This window comes from Pteropus alecto, unplaced genomic scaffold (genome assembly GCF_000325575.1).
Source record: "Pteropus alecto unplaced genomic scaffold, ASM32557v1 scaffold75, whole genome shotgun sequence".
Classification (NCBI taxonomy): domain Eukaryota; kingdom Metazoa; phylum Chordata; class Mammalia; order Chiroptera; family Pteropodidae; genus Pteropus; species Pteropus alecto.
Window position 1 is genome coordinate 20,055,568 of NW_006440638.1, and position 18,432 is coordinate 20,073,999.

The 18,432-nt window shown below is 35.2% G+C and overlaps 1 protein-coding gene across 8 annotated transcripts in view; it reads left to right on the forward strand.

The window, feature by feature from the left end:
• The first annotated feature begins 10,776 nt into the window (after nucleotides 1-10,776).
• CUNH3orf67 (chromosome unknown C3orf67 homolog) overlaps nucleotides 10,777-18,432 on the forward strand; it is a 211,036-nt gene continuing 203,380 nt past the window's right edge. For all 8 annotated transcript variants that reach the window (XM_025050713.1, XM_006917500.3, XM_025050714.1 and 5 more), the window contains exons 1-3: nucleotides 10,777-11,179; nucleotides 13,496-13,585; nucleotides 15,920-16,013. In XM_025050713.1, coding sequence (XP_024906481.1) covers nucleotides 11,159-11,179; nucleotides 13,496-13,585; nucleotides 15,920-16,013 — 205 coding nt within the window. In that variant the 5' untranslated portion in view covers nucleotides 10,777-11,158. The remainder of the gene's footprint in view (nucleotides 11,180-13,495; nucleotides 13,586-15,919; nucleotides 16,014-18,432) is intronic.

Sequence of the window (18,432 nt, forward strand, 5' to 3'; positions counted from 1 at the left end):
CTCAGGGCAAGACGGTTTAGATAACTATGAAAATAGTTCCACCTGGGGCCTTGGCTTCAAAGTTAGTACTTGCTTCGCTTCAGCATTTCAGTGAAAAAGCTTTATTGCTAACCACTGAACAATGGGGCTCAAGTAACTTTCCAGAAGAATCTCCTACTGCCTATCCTGGCAATTGAGTGGAAATTATAATAAACTTTCTATTTGCTTAATAAGAATAAAAACACAGAGTTCTAGATTTACTGGTGTTATACTCACCAGCCAAAAAACAATGGAAACATATCAATAGCTGAAGAAGTTGGGTTCATTCTTCTTCCAACAAAAGAGAAAACCGCCATTGGGGAACTATGGGCATCTCAGTAAGAAGGTGTTATAACTTATTATAGGATTTGGGTTTACATTAGTTTATTTGGGTGAGGATGTAGGGAAGCATGGATTTGCTCTTTTTGGATCCTGTCAGGAAGCAGGGGTAATTCAGCAATTCAGAATATTAATAAATCTTCTCTATATGGCAAGAAGAATGAAGTAAGGCTTAGCTGTAATTAGTAAAGAAAGAGCAGTCACTCATATTAGCCAGGATAGGGTAATGTTTGATCATTTTTTTGGTTTGGACAATGTTTATGTTTTTGTTCATATTTAGACATGATTATAGAGTGCTCTTGTTTTGGACTTCATCTATCAGTCACAGGGTAGCTTCGTCTGATGTTGATATTCTATGAAATTGTTCCTGTGTTAATAACTCACCAAAGGCCTAGCTGTGAGAGGCAGGCCAGTTCTCAGATGTCTCTATTTTATTGGTGCCACCATTAGTCAAAGTAGTTACATTCTAATTGAACAACTTTAAATATGGCAGGTATTCATTGGCAATAGTGGCAACCAAGTGGAATCCTTCATAAAAACATTAGGTCTGAGGAAAATGCAGCTAAGTAATCACTTCTAATGTGATTCCTGAACACCTGTATTCTCTGGAGAATACATGGGCATCCAATAACATTGGATTTCCTGTGCCTATGCAGGTGTGGTTTTAGAGAATCTAAGAGTTGATGTGAAACCCAGGATAATCAAACAGGTGATGACACCTTGATATTTGGATTATACATATGTACATTAAATCATTTAAAGAATGTTAGAAAGCCTTTCTTTCATATTAAATTATTCACTATAATTAGTATAAAAATATTTTTTCTGTTATTTCTAAAAAATATCACCATATGTATGATAACAGTATAGACGTGTGCTTTTGGCTGCCTAACATCCAACCTCCTCCTTTCTTGTAAGAGGACCCAGAGTTTTCTTTGGGAAACAATCCCTCCCCATTTCCAGTCTGGGCTTGGATGAGACCAGTCAGTCAGTATATCTCATCTTATTGGTTGAAGTGACCATTTTAAAAAATAGACACAATCCAGCCTTAAGGAAATTAGGATGCACATTATCTGACTACAGAGATTGGTAGAGATAAGCATATGACCTCATTTGATGCAAATGAAGGTAAATTTCAGGAGTTTGGGTCAAAATGCTCTACTTGGTAATATAAAAATATGAGACTGAGAATGCTACAGACATTTTGTGAGTACAAGGCAAGCCAGCCTAGGGATTAAGCCAACCTAGAGGAAGGAGTGTAGAGAAAGAATCTTGACAATGCTTTTTGAGCTCTGGATGCAGCTGAATCTACTCTGGGTTGCTAAGTTATGTGAACTCATAAAGAATCAACCCTTATCGTTTGAGTCAATTTCAGTTTAGTATTCAATCACTGTAAACACAGAGTGCTGAGAGAACAAACATCCAAGTTAGAAAAAGTACTCAAATAAAGCAAAATTTTTCTACTAAATAGTAATATAATAGCAAAATAATGTGATTACCAAATCAGTTCAAACACCTTCAAGGACCGAAACTTGGCAAGCCATGTGTTTTCAGTTTAACATATGATTTGGTTCATAAGTAAAACGATGTTCATAAAAGAGTAATGATGCAACTTCTCCAATGCTAACAATGATTGAATTACTTTTAAAAGTATGTAATAATCTGTTTTATAAAACAGTAAAATGGACTATTTTTAAACTGAGTGTGTTTAAAGTTTTTGACAAAGTACGAAAAAGATGTTTCCTGAGAGAATTTATAATAATTTTATTTTTTTTGATTTTCAGATTAATTTATTGCATAATTTTGACCTTTCAAAAGTTCTTGCACTAGCTTTTTATTTTTACTTTTAATTGTAAATTTCTCTGTAGTTTTATAGAACTATGACAAAAGAAAACTTCTTTAGAGATCGGCACATATACATTTCTACTCATAATACTTGAAGAAAAAAGTCACTAACAGTCTATAATTCTCAAGTCAAACTACATTAATTTAAGCCTCTGATACAAAAGATCTTATTTTGCTTTTGTTCCTATTTGTGGGTAAAATATGTTATGATTATAGCCTTTGAATGAAGCTGCGTACTAAAATTTTATTCAAGAATGTCAAATTAAATTTCAAATAATCCCATAGGAAAATGTAATAAGAGTTCACATGCTCTTATTTCTGAATTATACATTGCTTTAAATTAAAATAGATTATAAACTCCTCCTCTTGTCTTAGCATAATCCTTCCATCTGTGCTCCAAGTCTCATTCACTTCTTCCTTTTCAGTGATTATCATTTTTCTTGTCTGTATCTTCAAAACTGAGGTCTCTCCCCTTGGGAACAAATAATAATTAAAAACTTTCTGTAAACTGCCTAACATTCTAGGTATTGGAGTTTTTCGACTCCCTTTCACTATCAAATCTCTTGAGTATTGTCTTCATTTGCTGTCACCACTTTCTTACTTGCCTATCACTCCTCAACCTACTGGAATCTTTTGTGCCCAGCTCTACAAAAACAATTGAATTACTTATAGAGATCTGTTGATCTCCCTGTTACTCGCCAAGCCTTATATTATTTGACATCTTAGAAATACTAACATTTGCTGACACTATCCCTCTTTTTTGAAAGACTTTTTATACTTTTGGCATTAGAATTACCAAATACATGAGGTCTTTCTTCTACTTTTTTGACCACTCCCTTGTAATTCTTTACTCATCTATTAGATGCCATTTCTGCCCAAGCCTTCTTTTCTTTTTTCTGTACAGTCTCAAGTTTTTCTCCTCTACTATCTCAGTGTCTTTAATTACCATCTACATTTTAATAACTCCTAATTCTATATTTCTAACCCAAATATAAGGTTAGAAATCCTGAGCTTTACAACAATACACCCAGCTGCCTATTCAATAGTTACAATTGTATGTCCCATAAACTCCTCAAATTTAATCCATCTGACTTTAATTCTTCCTCATGAATGACCCTACCATTCTCCCTGTTATCTGAGCAATAAACTATGATTTAATCCTCGAATCCTCCCTTTCTTTTACCTCTCACATCCAATCAATCATCAAGTAGGGCCTTGTGAGCCAAACCTTTGTCTTATCAGCAATAAGAAATCATTGAAGGGCATTTAAGCAGTGAAAGGACAAGAACATGTTATATTAGAAAGATTACTCTAATTAACTACATAATGGAGGATAGAGTACAGGTAATCACAGAAAATTATTTTAACCTGAACTGAGGTAGAAACCATGGGGGAAATGATACTTTAGTGAATGTTACATATCCCATATAAAAACAAATATATTGAAGAAGAATGGATTTTAAAAAAAAAAAAAAACTAAGTGTTAAACTAAATATACTAGAAATGACAAATATTTCTTTCCACTACATCATCTCTTTAGAAAATCTGTTCCCTTACAGCCATGTTTACACCTTATAATCCTGTACTATCCTCTCTTAGCCCTACCCACAGCTGATTGGATTATCTGTGGACACCTAACTTCAGAAAAATCTTACCATAAACTGGGTTAAGCCAGTTAAGGCCTTTTCTACCAAATGCATTAAATGGAGATAGTCTCTTCTGGGTTCTTAAACTAACTTGCTTATTCCATTGAAATAACAGAGTTTACATTTGAAGAGAAAATTTTGAGTACTATATACCCAAATAAAATCTCAGACTATCAGGATATGTGAAACAATCTTTGAAAAGTTAGTATCTTTTAATCAATTGACTTTTTAGAAATCCTACAGAAATAATATTTTAAAAATAGAGCAAAGATTTGGAGTAGGGGCAATGATGTTTACTAATGGATTATTTACAATAGCAAAAATTTTAAATAGCAAAAATTGGAGTAACTAGTCAACAACAGAAGATTGCTTAAGGATATACATGAAAACATTAACAATGTTTTCTGTATGTTGAAATTACAGTGATTTTTATTTTTCTTTCAAGTTTTATGAACTAAGCATGTATGCTTTTTCTAATTAGAAACAAAAAAATGTTAATAGAAAAGTCTACTTGCCACTTTAAATAATAAATCTCAACATCACAATAATGGAACAAACTGATATTATATAATTCCAAAAGGGATGCATTACATCACTTTCTTTCCCCCCTACATGTTTAATTTTCTCATGAGGAAACAATTAGACAAATCCATATTGAGGGATATTCTACAAAACAATTGGCCTGAACTCTCCAAAATGTCAATATCTTAAGAAAAAAAAATTTTTTTCTAGATTAAAGGAAATTAAAATGACATTTTAACTAAATTTGAAGTATCATCCTTGATTGGTACTGTATAGAAAAATAATTAGGAGAACTGGAGAATTCTGAATATAGACTATACCTCAGAATATATTATTGTTCAATATTAAATTTCTTGAGTGTGATAATAATATTGAGGTATGGTATACATGTAGTGTTATGGATTGATGTATGGCATATGTAATATGTTATAGTGTATAATGGTATATAGGAGATTATCCTTGTCTTAGGAGATATATTATGCCATGTACCTAGCAGTAAAGTGTCATTATGCCTTTATCTTAACTTGAAATAGTTCAGCTAAAATACATACACACATACAGACACACACATACATGCACATACACACACATTCATTATATACCGGTGTTTCTCAAATAGTTTCTATGGAGGCTTTTTCAGATACTTTTTGCCCGTAATTAGCTTCCTACCCTCCATAAAATTTTAATTGTGGTAAAAAACACATAACATAAAATTTGCTATCTTAAGTGTGTGGTTTAGTATTGTTAAGATATTCACATTATTGTGCTATCAATCTCCAGAGCTTTTCATCTCCTAAAACTGAAAATCTATACCTATTAAACAACTTCCCATTTCTTCCTCTCACCCATTTCCTGGCAAACACCACTCCACTTTTTGAATCTATGATTTTGACTGCTGTGAATACATGATATGTAGAATTATATATTATTTGTTTTTTTGAGTGTGCGTGCGTGCGTGTGTGTGTGTGTGTGTGTGTGTGTGATTGGTTTATTTCTCCAGCAATGTCCTCAAGGTTCATCCATTTTGTGGCATGTGGCAGAATTTCCTTCCCTTTTAAGGTTGAATAATATTCCATTGTTTGTATATGCCACATTTTGTTTATCTATTCATCCATCCATTGACACTTAGCTTGTAGCTACCTTTTGACTATTGTAAATAATGCTGCTAAGAACATGGGTGTACAAATATCTCTTTGAAACCCTGCTTTCAATTTTTTTGGACATATACCCAGAAGTAGAATGGCTGGATCATATGGTAATTCTATTTTAATTTTTTGAGCAACTGCCATACTGTTTTCCACAACTGCCACACCATTTTACATTGCCACCAACAATGCAAAAGGATTCCAATTTCTTCACACTCTCACCAACACACTCTGTCCCCACACAAGACCACCATTGTCTTTGGGGCCCACCAGGCCTTTGCCCCATACAATAAGCCCTCACTTTCTAGGGCTAGGTCTGCATCCAGGCTGAATACTACCAACCCTTGGGGAAAATAACACCCGTTATTGTCCATGTTTTTGATAGTAGCCATCTTAATGAGTATGAGGTGATAGTTCATTGAGATTCTATTTGCATCTCCCTAATGACTAGTAATGTTGAGCAATTTTTCCTGTGCTTATTGGCTATTTGTATATCTTTTGGGGGGAAATGTCTATTCAAGTCCTTTGTCCATTTTTTAATCAGATTATTTGCTTTTGCTTTTGTTGTAGAGATGTATAAGTTCTTTGTATATTCTAAATATATGTTATCAGATATATAATTTGCAAGATTGTGTCCTTTGATGCACAGTTTTAAATTTTGATCCAGTTTGTCTCTTTTTTACTTTTGTTGTCTGTGCTTTTAGTGTCATATCCAAGAAGTCACTGTTAAATCCAATATCATGAAGATTTTCCCCTATGTTTTCTTCTAAAAGTTATAGTTTTAAATTTTATGTTTAGGTCTTTGATCCATTTTGAGTTAATTTTTTTAATATAATATAAGGTAAGGGTTCAAATTCATTTTTTGTCATGTGGATACCCAGTTTACTATAGTCTTGTCACCAATTAACACTAACTGGCTTTAGGTTAGGGACAGTTATGTGAGAAAAACTTGCTACTTAGATTTATAACTTTTTCTGACAAAAGATCATTTATGTCATTTAAAAACATTAAATATCAACTCACTTCATTTGATCTTTTCAAAGGTGTATTCTACACATGTTCACTTATCTAAACTAAGGGCTTGCTGCATAAAACTTTTATTTAGGAAAGTATTCATACCTAAATATTCAACCCCCAGACCAGTTATTTTTTCCCCTGAATCTTCAAGTAATAGCTGGTTTTGGAAATTTTAAGTTTATGCATGAATTTTGAAATATTTGTTCATCTAAAGGTATGGGCAGAAAAAAGTTCCTGTAGGAAAAAAAAGAAAAAAAAGAAAAGAAAAAAGTGCCCATAAAATTTCATAGAACAGAGAGAAAAAATAAGTAAACCATTTGAGAAGAAAGTCTACAAACAGTCAAATCCTCAGAAACTTTCCCCATACTGCACTTTCTTTAAAAAAAATAACTGCTATTCTCAAATCAAAAGTCAAATAGATGACTCAGGTATCACTAATTTTTCTCAACTAGTTTAAACTATAAAATAGGCACAGTTTTTATTTTATCAACTTGACATTATTGCCATTAATGAAGTTATTCTATAATGTGGAAAAAATAAAATGATCCTCCAACTATTAAACATTTCTAGATTATTGTATAGCAAAACATTAATTTTGATCATCAAACCAACAATTTTTCTTTCCATTATGCTAAATAATTCAATTATAAACTGCAAACAAAATACAAACTACAAATATATTGTGGTAAACACTATTTCTTGTCAAATTGGTAATCATATCATCTAACTTGAATAACTACATTGGCATATAAAGGCTCCACTATCTTTTAAAAATTGTTTCTACTCTATTCCATTTTAAATACCAACCAATATCCTTTAATAATATTAATACACCACCAAATTGCTTTCTTCGTAGAACAAAGACAAGCACTTTAAAGCTTGTAAAGTGACTAATTCCTAATGTTGTCAAATTAAGTTAAGCAATTTAATGTAATTACTAAATGTACTGACTTCTTTGAAAATTGTAGCAATTAGAGAAACTGTTTCACTGTCTTTTATAATTTACATAAATAACTTGGCTTAAGCAAAGTTGTTTGGGCAGGCTGGCACCTTTTGAGGGGAGGTGGGGGCCGAATTCTGGTAGCCATGCTTGAAGTCATAGCTAAATCCAAGTGTTTGGTCATAGCTTGCATTCATCCAAATCAAATAAAGGCATTTGATAACATAAAATCGAAGCTCTTTCTATCTCTGATTTTGAGCTCATATTGTTAAAGTAGTGCACATTCTTATTTTGCTTATAGCCGCTACTGTCAGTGTTAAGGGAAGTTTTCACTATAGACAAAACAACTTTCATATGAGCTGGGCAGCCTTAGAATTTCCCATTGCCTGGAGAGGGCCTACTATTTTATACTTACTATTAAAAGTCTAACTATAAGTCTCCTGAACAGGCTCAAACATAAGGCTGCAATCAAGGTATTGACCAGGGATGCAGTCACTTCAAGTTTCAACCAGGGAAGGATTCACTTCCAAGTCCACTCACGTGGCTGTTGATGGGCTTCAAGTCCTCACTGACTGTTGGTCAGAAACATCAGTTCCCTTGCCATGTGAACCTCTCCAAGGGGCTACTCACAACACAGCAACGTGCTTCCTTCAGAGTGAGGACAGAGAAGGGGAGGGGAATCAGAGCAAGGGAGTGAAAAGACAAGCAAAAAGAAAAATCAGTTTTTTTGTAACCTAATTTCGGAAATGACATCTCAGCACTTTTGCTATTTTGTATTCATTAGAAGTGAGTCGCCAGGTCCAGTTTACATAAAAGGGGAGAAGATTACACAGAGGGCATGCATACCAGACAGTGGAGATCATTGGAGGCCACTTTAGAAGATGACCACTATAAGGAATGAGGAAGAGGAGGCATTGTGGTATTAGTGAAATTGGGAAGGAAAGAAAAGGTCCAGGTTTGGAAAAGTTTTGTTTGGATAGTGAGTTCGAAAGGACAAGGTGCCTTTAATTCAATAAACAAATATGTGTTTATAAAATAACCACTATGTGCCAGGCACTACTCTAAAAGATGAGATATAATAATTAACAGAAAAAAGTCCTTATCCTCATGGAATTTACCTTCTAATAGTTGGAGATGATAAATTCAGATGATAAGGGAAAGAAAGAAAATAACATAGGACAAAGTTGTAGGTTTCTCTTTAGCTATGTCATCAAAGCACCCTTTTCAGAGACTCAGGGAGATTGTTAAAAGCCTTAAGATGTCTCCTAGTTTCCTCCTATATTCTCATTGTACTGTTTGCCTCTCTTATAGCATTTTTCAAAAACCATTTTGTATTATAGTGCATGTCTGCCTTTATGTTAGGCCAAAAAATGCCGTGTCCCACTCCCCAAAAGATATTTATATCTATTCCCTGGAACATGTGAATGTTTCTCTATTTTGGAGAAAAAAAAAAAAGTGTCTCTGCAGATGGGGCTAAGTTAAGAATCTTGCAATAAGATTACCTTGGATTATCCAAATGGGCCTTAAATGCTATCACAACTGTCCTTTAAAAAGACACAGAGGGAAAGACACACACACAAAAGGAGGCAGTGTGACCATAGAAGCAGAGATTGGAGAGATGCAGACACAAGCCAAGGAAGGCCAATAGCCACCAAAAGCGGGAAGAGGCAAAGAGTAGATTCACCTCTAAAGCCTCCCAAAGGAATGCTGCCCTGCTGGACAAACTGATTTTGGACTTTAGATCTCCAGAAATGTGAAAGAATTTCTGTTTTAAGCCACCCAGTTTGTGATAATTTGTTACAACAGCCACAGGAAACTAATATACCTTTCCAATGCTATTCCCTATAACTGGACTCATGATATTTACCACAAGTTGGAATTACTTGTTTGTACACTTTTATTGTGTCTCATTCCATTAATATGTAAGCTCTAAGAAGATGGGAGCCTTCTTTCTACACCTAGCTCTTAGCATAGTGTATAGAATACATTGCGTTCTTGAGAATTATGTTAAATGAATGAATTCATGAATGTCTTCCTTTAGATAACAAGTTTTGTAAGACAGAGACCATGTCTATTGATCGTAATTCCCAAAGCTCCCAGTACAGAGCTTTGCCAAAAGAAAAATGTTGAACTAGGTTTGAAGTCTAGAAATGAGGAAGTCTGGATTCTAGATGTTGTACTGCAATTTACAGCTATGTGATAGCCTCACCTCTATCTTGTACACATCTAGTATTATACTTAATATGTTCAAGTTTGTTCCTTATCCACTCTTCTAAGACCTAATATGGAGCAAATACAGATAGCATTAATTTTCTAATCTTGTACGTGATCCACAAGTGCTTAGCATATTGTAGGGACAAAAAATATTTGAGACTTTTGGATGAATTAGAATAATATCAGCCTGTCACAACCAAAAGTCAACATTGCATCCTTGAGTAAATTCCTAATCAACTCTAAACCTGAATATCCTCAACTGAAAGCTTGAGAATCTCAACATTCTCAACTAACGCATACCTCACAGGGTTGCGTACCTGTGAACTACTTAGTCTATGGTGGCTACATGAGTGGTACCTAATTAATAATAACCCTATGCTACTGACCTAACTCAACTTTTAGTACAATATCAGAAAAAAGCTCCAAACCAACTCCATCATTTACTGGCCATGTGCTCTTGGGCAAGCTATTTTACCTCCCTGAGTCAGTTCCTTAGCCAAAAATCGAGAATACCTTCTTTGTAAGAACAGTTCTGACATAGAAACTAAATGAAGTAACCAAAACTTTAGGAGATTAGCTCAGTAATGTATGTAATTATTTGGGGCAAAAAAAAAATCCTTGTTTTATTAACCTTGAATAAATACTCCCACTTCCTTGGGCCTTCTAAAACAATGCAAGGGCCTCACAGACCCTATTACGGCCTCAAAGAAGCCAAGTATGGGAACCTTCTAACCAAAGCCCACACAATTCCATGACTCATTCCTTCAGCAACCTACCAGTTGTCAGTATTTACAACGAAGAGAGAACAAGTTGAGGTGACAGGTTTTTTAGAAGGGTCCAGCACCTGTGGTAACTCTTAAACCAGGCAAAGTTTAAGCTTTTTCGCTGACACAGGTCAGGCCTAAGGAGAGCGCGCGTCATAGGAGAGCGCGCGTCACAGATTGGGCGGTCCACTGTCTCTCGGAGACTCCCTAAGTTGCCTGAGTAACGCGACGTCACCACGTAGCCTCACGTGCCCGTTGGCGCCTCGTGAGAGCCAATGGGCGCAGCCGGAATGTTGTCGCCGCTCAGCCCCGCCCTTTTCCGAACGGATTCTGGGGCGGTGCAGGGCCGTGCGGCAGCGGGAGCACGCTCGCCTTTCCTGGGCGAGCGGGCGGTTGTAGGTGCCACCGCGGCTGGGCACCCTGTCACGTAGGGTTCGCTCACAATCATTCTCCAGAGTCCGCCTGGAGCCCGCCCAGGCAGCTGCGCCCTCCCACTCTCGGGCACCCTGGAGGCAGAGCCGAGATGTTGCGGGTCGGGCTCCCGAGGTGGAGTTGACCTGGGGCTGAGAAGAGCCTGACCGAGCACGAAGCCCTTCCCTGCCGGTGGGGCCCTTAGATTCCTGCCCGCCGATTTCCAGCCGTCAGGGTCACTCTACTCGCTGGAAGCCCTGTACTCCGTGCCCCCTAAGCCCCGGGCCCCCTGCGGGAATGTTCAAAAATGAGTACCAGGTAACCCGAAACGGCTCTCCAACCTGTCTATAGCTTTCTTCTCCTGGGTAACGTAGCTCGTGTTCGGGGTGAGGACAAAGCTTCCCCCATAACCCCATAATACGATCTTTTATTCGGGATAAGAGGGAATTAATGGTCGAGTGGTCTTGCCCCAAAAAAAGAAAAGTGAAAGAAACTAACGTCTGGGCAGATGATTTTACTTTCTTCAGTCTCCAACCCAGTGCTTCTGAAGGCGTATGGATTGCCTGAGATTCTAATTGAAATGCAGATCTTAAACCCCAGACTCCTGAATCAGAATCTTAAGGGCAGGGCCCATAAATCAAGTTTTAGCAAGCGCCTTGGGTACTCACTGCCGAGGTACACTGATATGTCAGAAGCTATGTATGTAGAAGAGAGTGAATGCATGAATGGGTTAAACCAAGAAAGAAAAAAAAGCTCTTTGACTATATGCTATTTTTTTTCCCCCAAAACTGGGGCGTCAGCGATTCTCCAACACTGGAGTATATTAGGATCACTTGGGGGTACTCGTAAAAAAATGCAGATTTCTTGACTCTCACCCCAGATCTAGTGAATCAATCCCTATAGATGAGGCTAGTTTATTTATCTATGTAACTGCTTCCCGCAGTTACATAGATCCAAAGATCATAGGAGGAAACGGATTCTGGGTCTTCCTCAGTCACCTTACGTATCCTAGAGTGTCTTCATGCATGACTTGCTTTCCTCACCTCGCTGGTCATTTCCTTACGTTTCCTTTATCCTAGTCTCCTGCCCACCGCCCTCCCCACCTCTACCTTAAGTTACAATCAGTTTTGCATCCCTAGTTCTGTTAGGATGAACAATTCATCTCTGTGCCATCCCTGTGCTGTCCCTGTGCAGTCCCCCGTTCGTCTCCAACTCTGTTGCTTCTGCCTTTTCACCACGAAACACTACCTGACTTCTCCTGAGTTCCCTGAGAGTATTCTGCACTTCTTTCTTCTATTTCAATTGTTAGAACAATTTTAGAGTGTTTCTCTCAGTATAGATAATATATATTGTTTTAAAAAAGCATGCGCCTACTGTGGGAAACTTCGAAAACAGGAGAAAGCAGAAGGAAAAGGGGAGGGCCAGTTTTCTATCTCACCAGGTATAAGGATTTTTCTTAAAAAAACAAACAAACAAAAAAAACTGCCTTAAATTTAAAATTCATAGTGAAATATGATCTCACCCTAGCAGTTATAATTCTGTCCCATACACAGTTTGCACATAATACTACCTAAGGAGGAGGAAATGAAATATCTTAACTTTTAGTGATTATGTGTTAAAACTCAGAAGCAAAAGTATCTTTATATTATTGAGAAAAATTAAAACCTGGAAATTCTTTACAAAATCAGATTTGCTCATGTGCTGGTTATAATTCAAACAGACCATAAAAGAAAAACCATATTTAGTTTTTATTTCAGATTCTCAATTTATTGCAAAAAATTCTTCCTCAGATATAATCATCTTATTTAATTACTTTCCTTTATAATGAAAGCTTATGCATTAGTGTTTTTACGTAAGTATGTTCCTCCATGTTCTCCTCAGGGTTATAATAGGGAACACATAGCATATCTGTAGATATGATTCTCGGTTTTTCTTGCACAGATTTCATAGATCTTCAAATTAATTTATATTAAATATATAAAAAAAATCTCTTAGGAATGCTCAAAACAAGAATCATTGTCCCCTTCACTCCCTCTCAAACATTTTTTTGACCAGTATTAAACTATTTGCCCTTTTTAAAAAATAATCATTACTGGCCATATTGATCTCTTGATATTTGCAAGGTATTGTGCTTGATGTTTTATGTTTACTATCTTGTGTAATTCAACAACCCATTTTACAGATGAAGAATCAAGACGTTAAGTAACTCCAAGGTCAGATAGTTAATAAATGCCAAAGCTGGTATTGGAGCTTGGGTCAGTATGATTAAAAAGCTTGTAGCCAGAGATAATTATCAGAATATAGTCTGGATTAAATAGAATGTTTTATAAGCATGATCTACATATATGAGATAAACGAACTTCACATTGAGAGACTAATGTTTGTGTGGCACAATTTAATGTTTATCATGCATTGAAAAAATTCCTTAAATCATCAATCAAGGTGACCCAAATCAGAACTGCTGTGGCTTAGATATAATCAAGGTATAAAGTAAGAGCAATAACAGGGATAATGTTTCCTCCCAGAAACTGACAGATGCCTGGAACAGTGGTTATATATTATGTGGTGGGTAGTATTTTCTCCTCAGCATTGTCTTTCACTTTAATTTAAATATTTCATTTTTTCATTTTCTAGGGAGGTGCATTTGTTGAAATCTTTAGTGCTCAGGGAAAAAATCCTGGAGCAAAATGGAAGATTCTTGGCAGTCCATCGGTGATTTGGAAAGTAAGTGTTAGAAATTAGAGCCACCTAAATCCTGGAAAGAAATGAGAGTGACGATTCTAACAAAAAGGGCTTGATCAGATTTCAGAACTGGTTTTCCTGTTCATTCACTCCCACATCCTTTCATGACATTGGTGGCTGCAGTCCTCCCAGACACCACTCCTCACTTGTTTAAGACTTTAGCATGTGGTTCATAGCCTTTCTCTGTATACCAAGTCCTGCTGCTATCTTAAATGGCTTAAGGATCTATGAGGAAAATCTCTCCATACTCTTGGCTTCTCAGTTTCTTGATTTCTTCATCTCTGATGACCTCTTTTACTCTAGCACCCATTCCCCCGTCACACCCTGTACTTTATCACTACAAACTGTAGAGCCTCTGAAATTACTAAGTGAGACATTGAGACATCCCTCTCCCACCCCATCTTTAGTTCTTAAGGCTGCTTGTCCAGTCACTCAATACATTTGTTCTTCAACCTAATTAAGACCCTTAGTCCATTGGCCATTCTAGTTTCCCCTGTGTTTAGATTTATTTATTTGTCTATTTTCTCTGTCTTCACTTCTCTCTAGCCCAGAATCCATAGCCCATAATTTCAGTTACTTCCTGGTCAAGACCTTGAATGTCCTTGCTCCTTGTTGTTTCACCATGCCAGCCTAACAAATGCCAACCCTTCTTGAATCTCTAGTTATCTTTTATGTGCCTGTATCTGGGCATCTCAGTACCTTTGGAGAAAACATCTATAGCTTCTCAGATTGCTAATACTTTAAATTCAACCTATGTTCTCGTGGTATCTAAAATAATTCTCCATTATCTTGAGGTTTTCAACCACCAACTTCCTACCCCTTGCCCCACCTGTATCAGACAGACCCTCCTCACTCACTCACCAGAAGACTTCAAGCCCCGTTTCACGGGGAATACCAATGCCATCAGGTAGAAACTACCTCAGCTCACTGTCACTCCTATATCCACCCCTATCTTTTCCTCTTCTCTCCTGTACAGTTGAGAGAAAATGCCTTTTTAGGGACCTTGTTTTATGGATAACTTTTAAAAACTACTTTTCATTGAGTACTTACTGTTTGTCAAGCGTAGAATTAAGTATATTACATGTGTTATGTAATCTATACAATAGCCTTCATGCCCATTTTATAGATGATAAAACTGAAACATGGAGAAAGGCTTCCTGGAGGAAATGACATTTGATCTCTAAGTGCTAACTAGGCACTGGATGGGGCTGGTGGGGAGAAGAGCATTTCAGGCAAAGGGAAAAGCATGTACAAAGTCTTTGTGTCAGAAGAGAGCTTAGAATTTTTAAGAAACTGCAAGAAGGCTAAGGCTAGGGTGCAGAGAGAAGGGAGAGTACAAAGCAGGAGATGAGGTTTGAAAAACTGGGTAGGGACCAGACTACACAGGAGCTTATGGACCATGTTGAAGATTTTGGTAAGCTGTTGAAAGGTTTTAATTTGTGTATAGATGGAATAAATAATACACTCAGTGTGTGTATGTTCATTTCAATTATGTGAGAGATGCTATTGTGATGAATATAATAACAAATTCAAATGTTACTTAATTCTTAGCCATTAAATGCATTTCTCAACATATAAAAAGCAAGAGTGGGAGGATCTGTGAAATATTTTAATGTAAAAGGGGTCTTTATACTCAAAGATTTGGAATTTGCTCTAAGATAAAAACAAAAGTAACCATTTACATTACCTTTTTGACTCATGGAAATTGGACACTCATGTGTTAGAGGGATATCCAGGTTTGCTCCATTTTGTTTTGTTTCTGTTTTTCTGACCTTACTTTTTTAGGTTACCTTAATTGTATCACTTTTGTTTGTACTGTTTTTAAGTAAATGATATAGAGCTTCAAGTTAGAGCACTATTCAGTAAGGCAATGATTAATTCTGTATGAGCCATGGCCAGAAACCAAGGAATTTCCAAACCGATACAACCTAAGTTAGATGATTTATTGTACTATCGAGGGAGAGATGTTCAGCCTATGATATTAGACAGAAATACATAGATTAAAGGAGAGGAAGGGGAAATAAACTCTGAAAACTGTAAATTAGTAACTTGGGAATCCCTAGACTTGGAGAACTTCTTATTCTTTGAAGGAAGTGTCTTGACATTATAGAGTATTTGCCAAGTGCCTTAGCGTGGGTTCTTTATTCCAGTTCCCAGCAAGTAAGTCTCAGGATTAAGAATACCATCAAGGCCTGAGCCTCCTTTTAAGTCATTTGAATCTGGGACTTTTTTCCTATGGGTTTGCAGCTCTAATTTTATAATAAGAAACAAATAAAATATGCTTCACTTACCACTGTTTTCATTATTGTTCTATAGGAGTTTGATAAAGAAGTTAAAAGTTTTGTGTTTGTCCTGGAAGGCAGCAGCCAAACAAACAAAATTCAGTTACCAAAGGAGAATAAACAAATCCGTAAGTAAGATTTTTAATATTGAATCTTAACATTTGATACTTAAAACTATACTTTTAAGTCTCATACACAGGCTTTAGTTTGACTTTTTACTGGCATTGTTGACATGAAGTGATAGGATTTTTTTTTTTTAATTTAGAAAGGAACTTTATGCCAGACTTTTTAAAAAATATATATTCTGCTTTACTGTTTACTAGAAATCTAGCAGTATTTTAATGAAGATTTAGAAAATTATTTAATAGCTATTAATTATAATAGTAATGGTATTTATTGAGCACTTCCTTTGTGCCTATGACTTTCTCAGAATTTCACATTTATTAACTCTTTAATCCTCACAAGAGCTCTTTTATAAATGAGCATACTGAGATTGCTTCCTTATCAAGAAATCAGGTAGTTAAGAGTGAGCTTTAAAGTAAACTCAGGGGTTCCTAAATTTTATGAAATTAATTAATTTAGGAGTTCCTAAATTTCATAAAATTAATTAATTTTATGAAATTAATTAGAGAAAAAATTATGTAAAATACTAAAGAAGGCGTTATTCAGTGACATATCAACATACATACCTTTAGAAATATTAATATCTAATAAACATAAATATTAATATATGTTCTAACAAAAGCCCAAAGAGTAGATTTCAATTCTTATTTACTTCAGCAATTAGGATCACCATTTTAAAGCAAAAGGAACCCTGAGAAATCATCTAAATTTAGGATCAAAAGCCCAGTTATTGGCAGAACTGGGGTTAAATATCAAGGCTCTGCCACCAAATAAGGCTTTGAGTAAATCCACATAATTTAAGAAATATAATTTTTCAAAAATTTTAATCATATTTTTTATCGACTTTGTCATATGCTTTAACTACAGATTTTAGGCAATTTAGCAAAATATAAATAGCTAGTTATTTTTTACATTCATTATTTACTTATTTCTTCACTGAGAACAATTATTGAATACTACCTGAGTAACAGGTACTATAAAAAGGCCTGTTCTTGGTACCTGATTTTCTCATTTTAATTCAATTTCCTAAACTTCCAAAGGATCTGAGCTTTATCTACTATTTCAAGCTACTACATGGATATTTTAGATTTCTGAGATATAAACCAAAGCATAAAAATTATAGATGGAAGATGATTAATTTTAAAATGGTCTGCCAGTATTTCTTTCTAAAATAAAATGAAAAACAGAACCTCAAAGAAAAGGAATAATCATTGTTAAAATAATTTTTTATTAATTTGCTACAATTATAAAATCATGATTTCCTCATAGTTCCTAGTTTTTGGGTTTTTTTTTAATAGAAGAGTTTTTTTCATTTCCACAAAAATGTATATCTATAAATGAAGTGAACAAAGGTGACCCAGGGAAACATGTCTGAAACTGTAGGTTATTCTTCTTACAGGAGACATGGTTCATGTTTTTTAAGGATATTGCCTTTGTAAGATAGATACATTTTATTTGCAGAATCATGATTTTTTCTAAACTGGCGTTCTTTTTTTTTTTTTCTTTTCTTGGACTGTAAGTCCATGTAATGTCCTCAGCATCTAAGTACATGATCATGTCATTGACAAAATCAAATCACTTCTAGTAACCTTTCTCAGTTCTCTCTGAAAAATATTTCTCCTCTACGAAAGGCTCATTGACTAAAGACAAGCTCCCCTTTTCTACTTTCATCTAAGATTTTTTTTTTAAGAAATAAGAAATAATTAATGTCTTATAATTGCTTTTTAAACGGAAAGATGATAGTTTTAATTGGAAGAAACAGAATAATCCTTTAATGTATTTCTTGTACAATGCCCCGTAATTAAAAATTAATCTAGCTCTCTGTAGCATGTGCAGCACTGTAACAAATGAAACAGTTAATATAGTCTACCTGATACTAGCGCCTTTAAGATTAATTATTTGTAATTTTTGATAACAGAACTTTATAGTTATTTTTGCATGTATAAAATGACCTATGTGAAGTTGTTCTGGTTAAATTTAAATTAATGGCATGCCTTGAATAGAGAATTGGCTTTCAATTAACATTTCTAAAGTTAGTCCAGTTCCCATTTTATATTTCTATTTTAAGAATAAACATCCACTTTATTTATGCAAACTTGACATTAGGTACCCCATATGTGTTTCCTAGTATATTAGAAACCTATGAAGAAGTTTAGTAATGAAATTAAGTAGTAATTTATTTAAATTTATCACTTTAAATAGTAATATTTCTGAATTACATTTGAGCATCTCTTAATATGTCAAAGGTTTTTTTTGTTTGTTTACTCAGCATCTTATCAAATAAAGGAAAGTGATATTGATTATTAGATTGTGCATTTCTCTCATGCAGGAATCTTGCATCATCTATTGTACCCCTAACTTAGTGTATTGTATATAGTTGGTGTTTAATAAATTTGCTCAATTTGCCACATTAAGAAACTATAA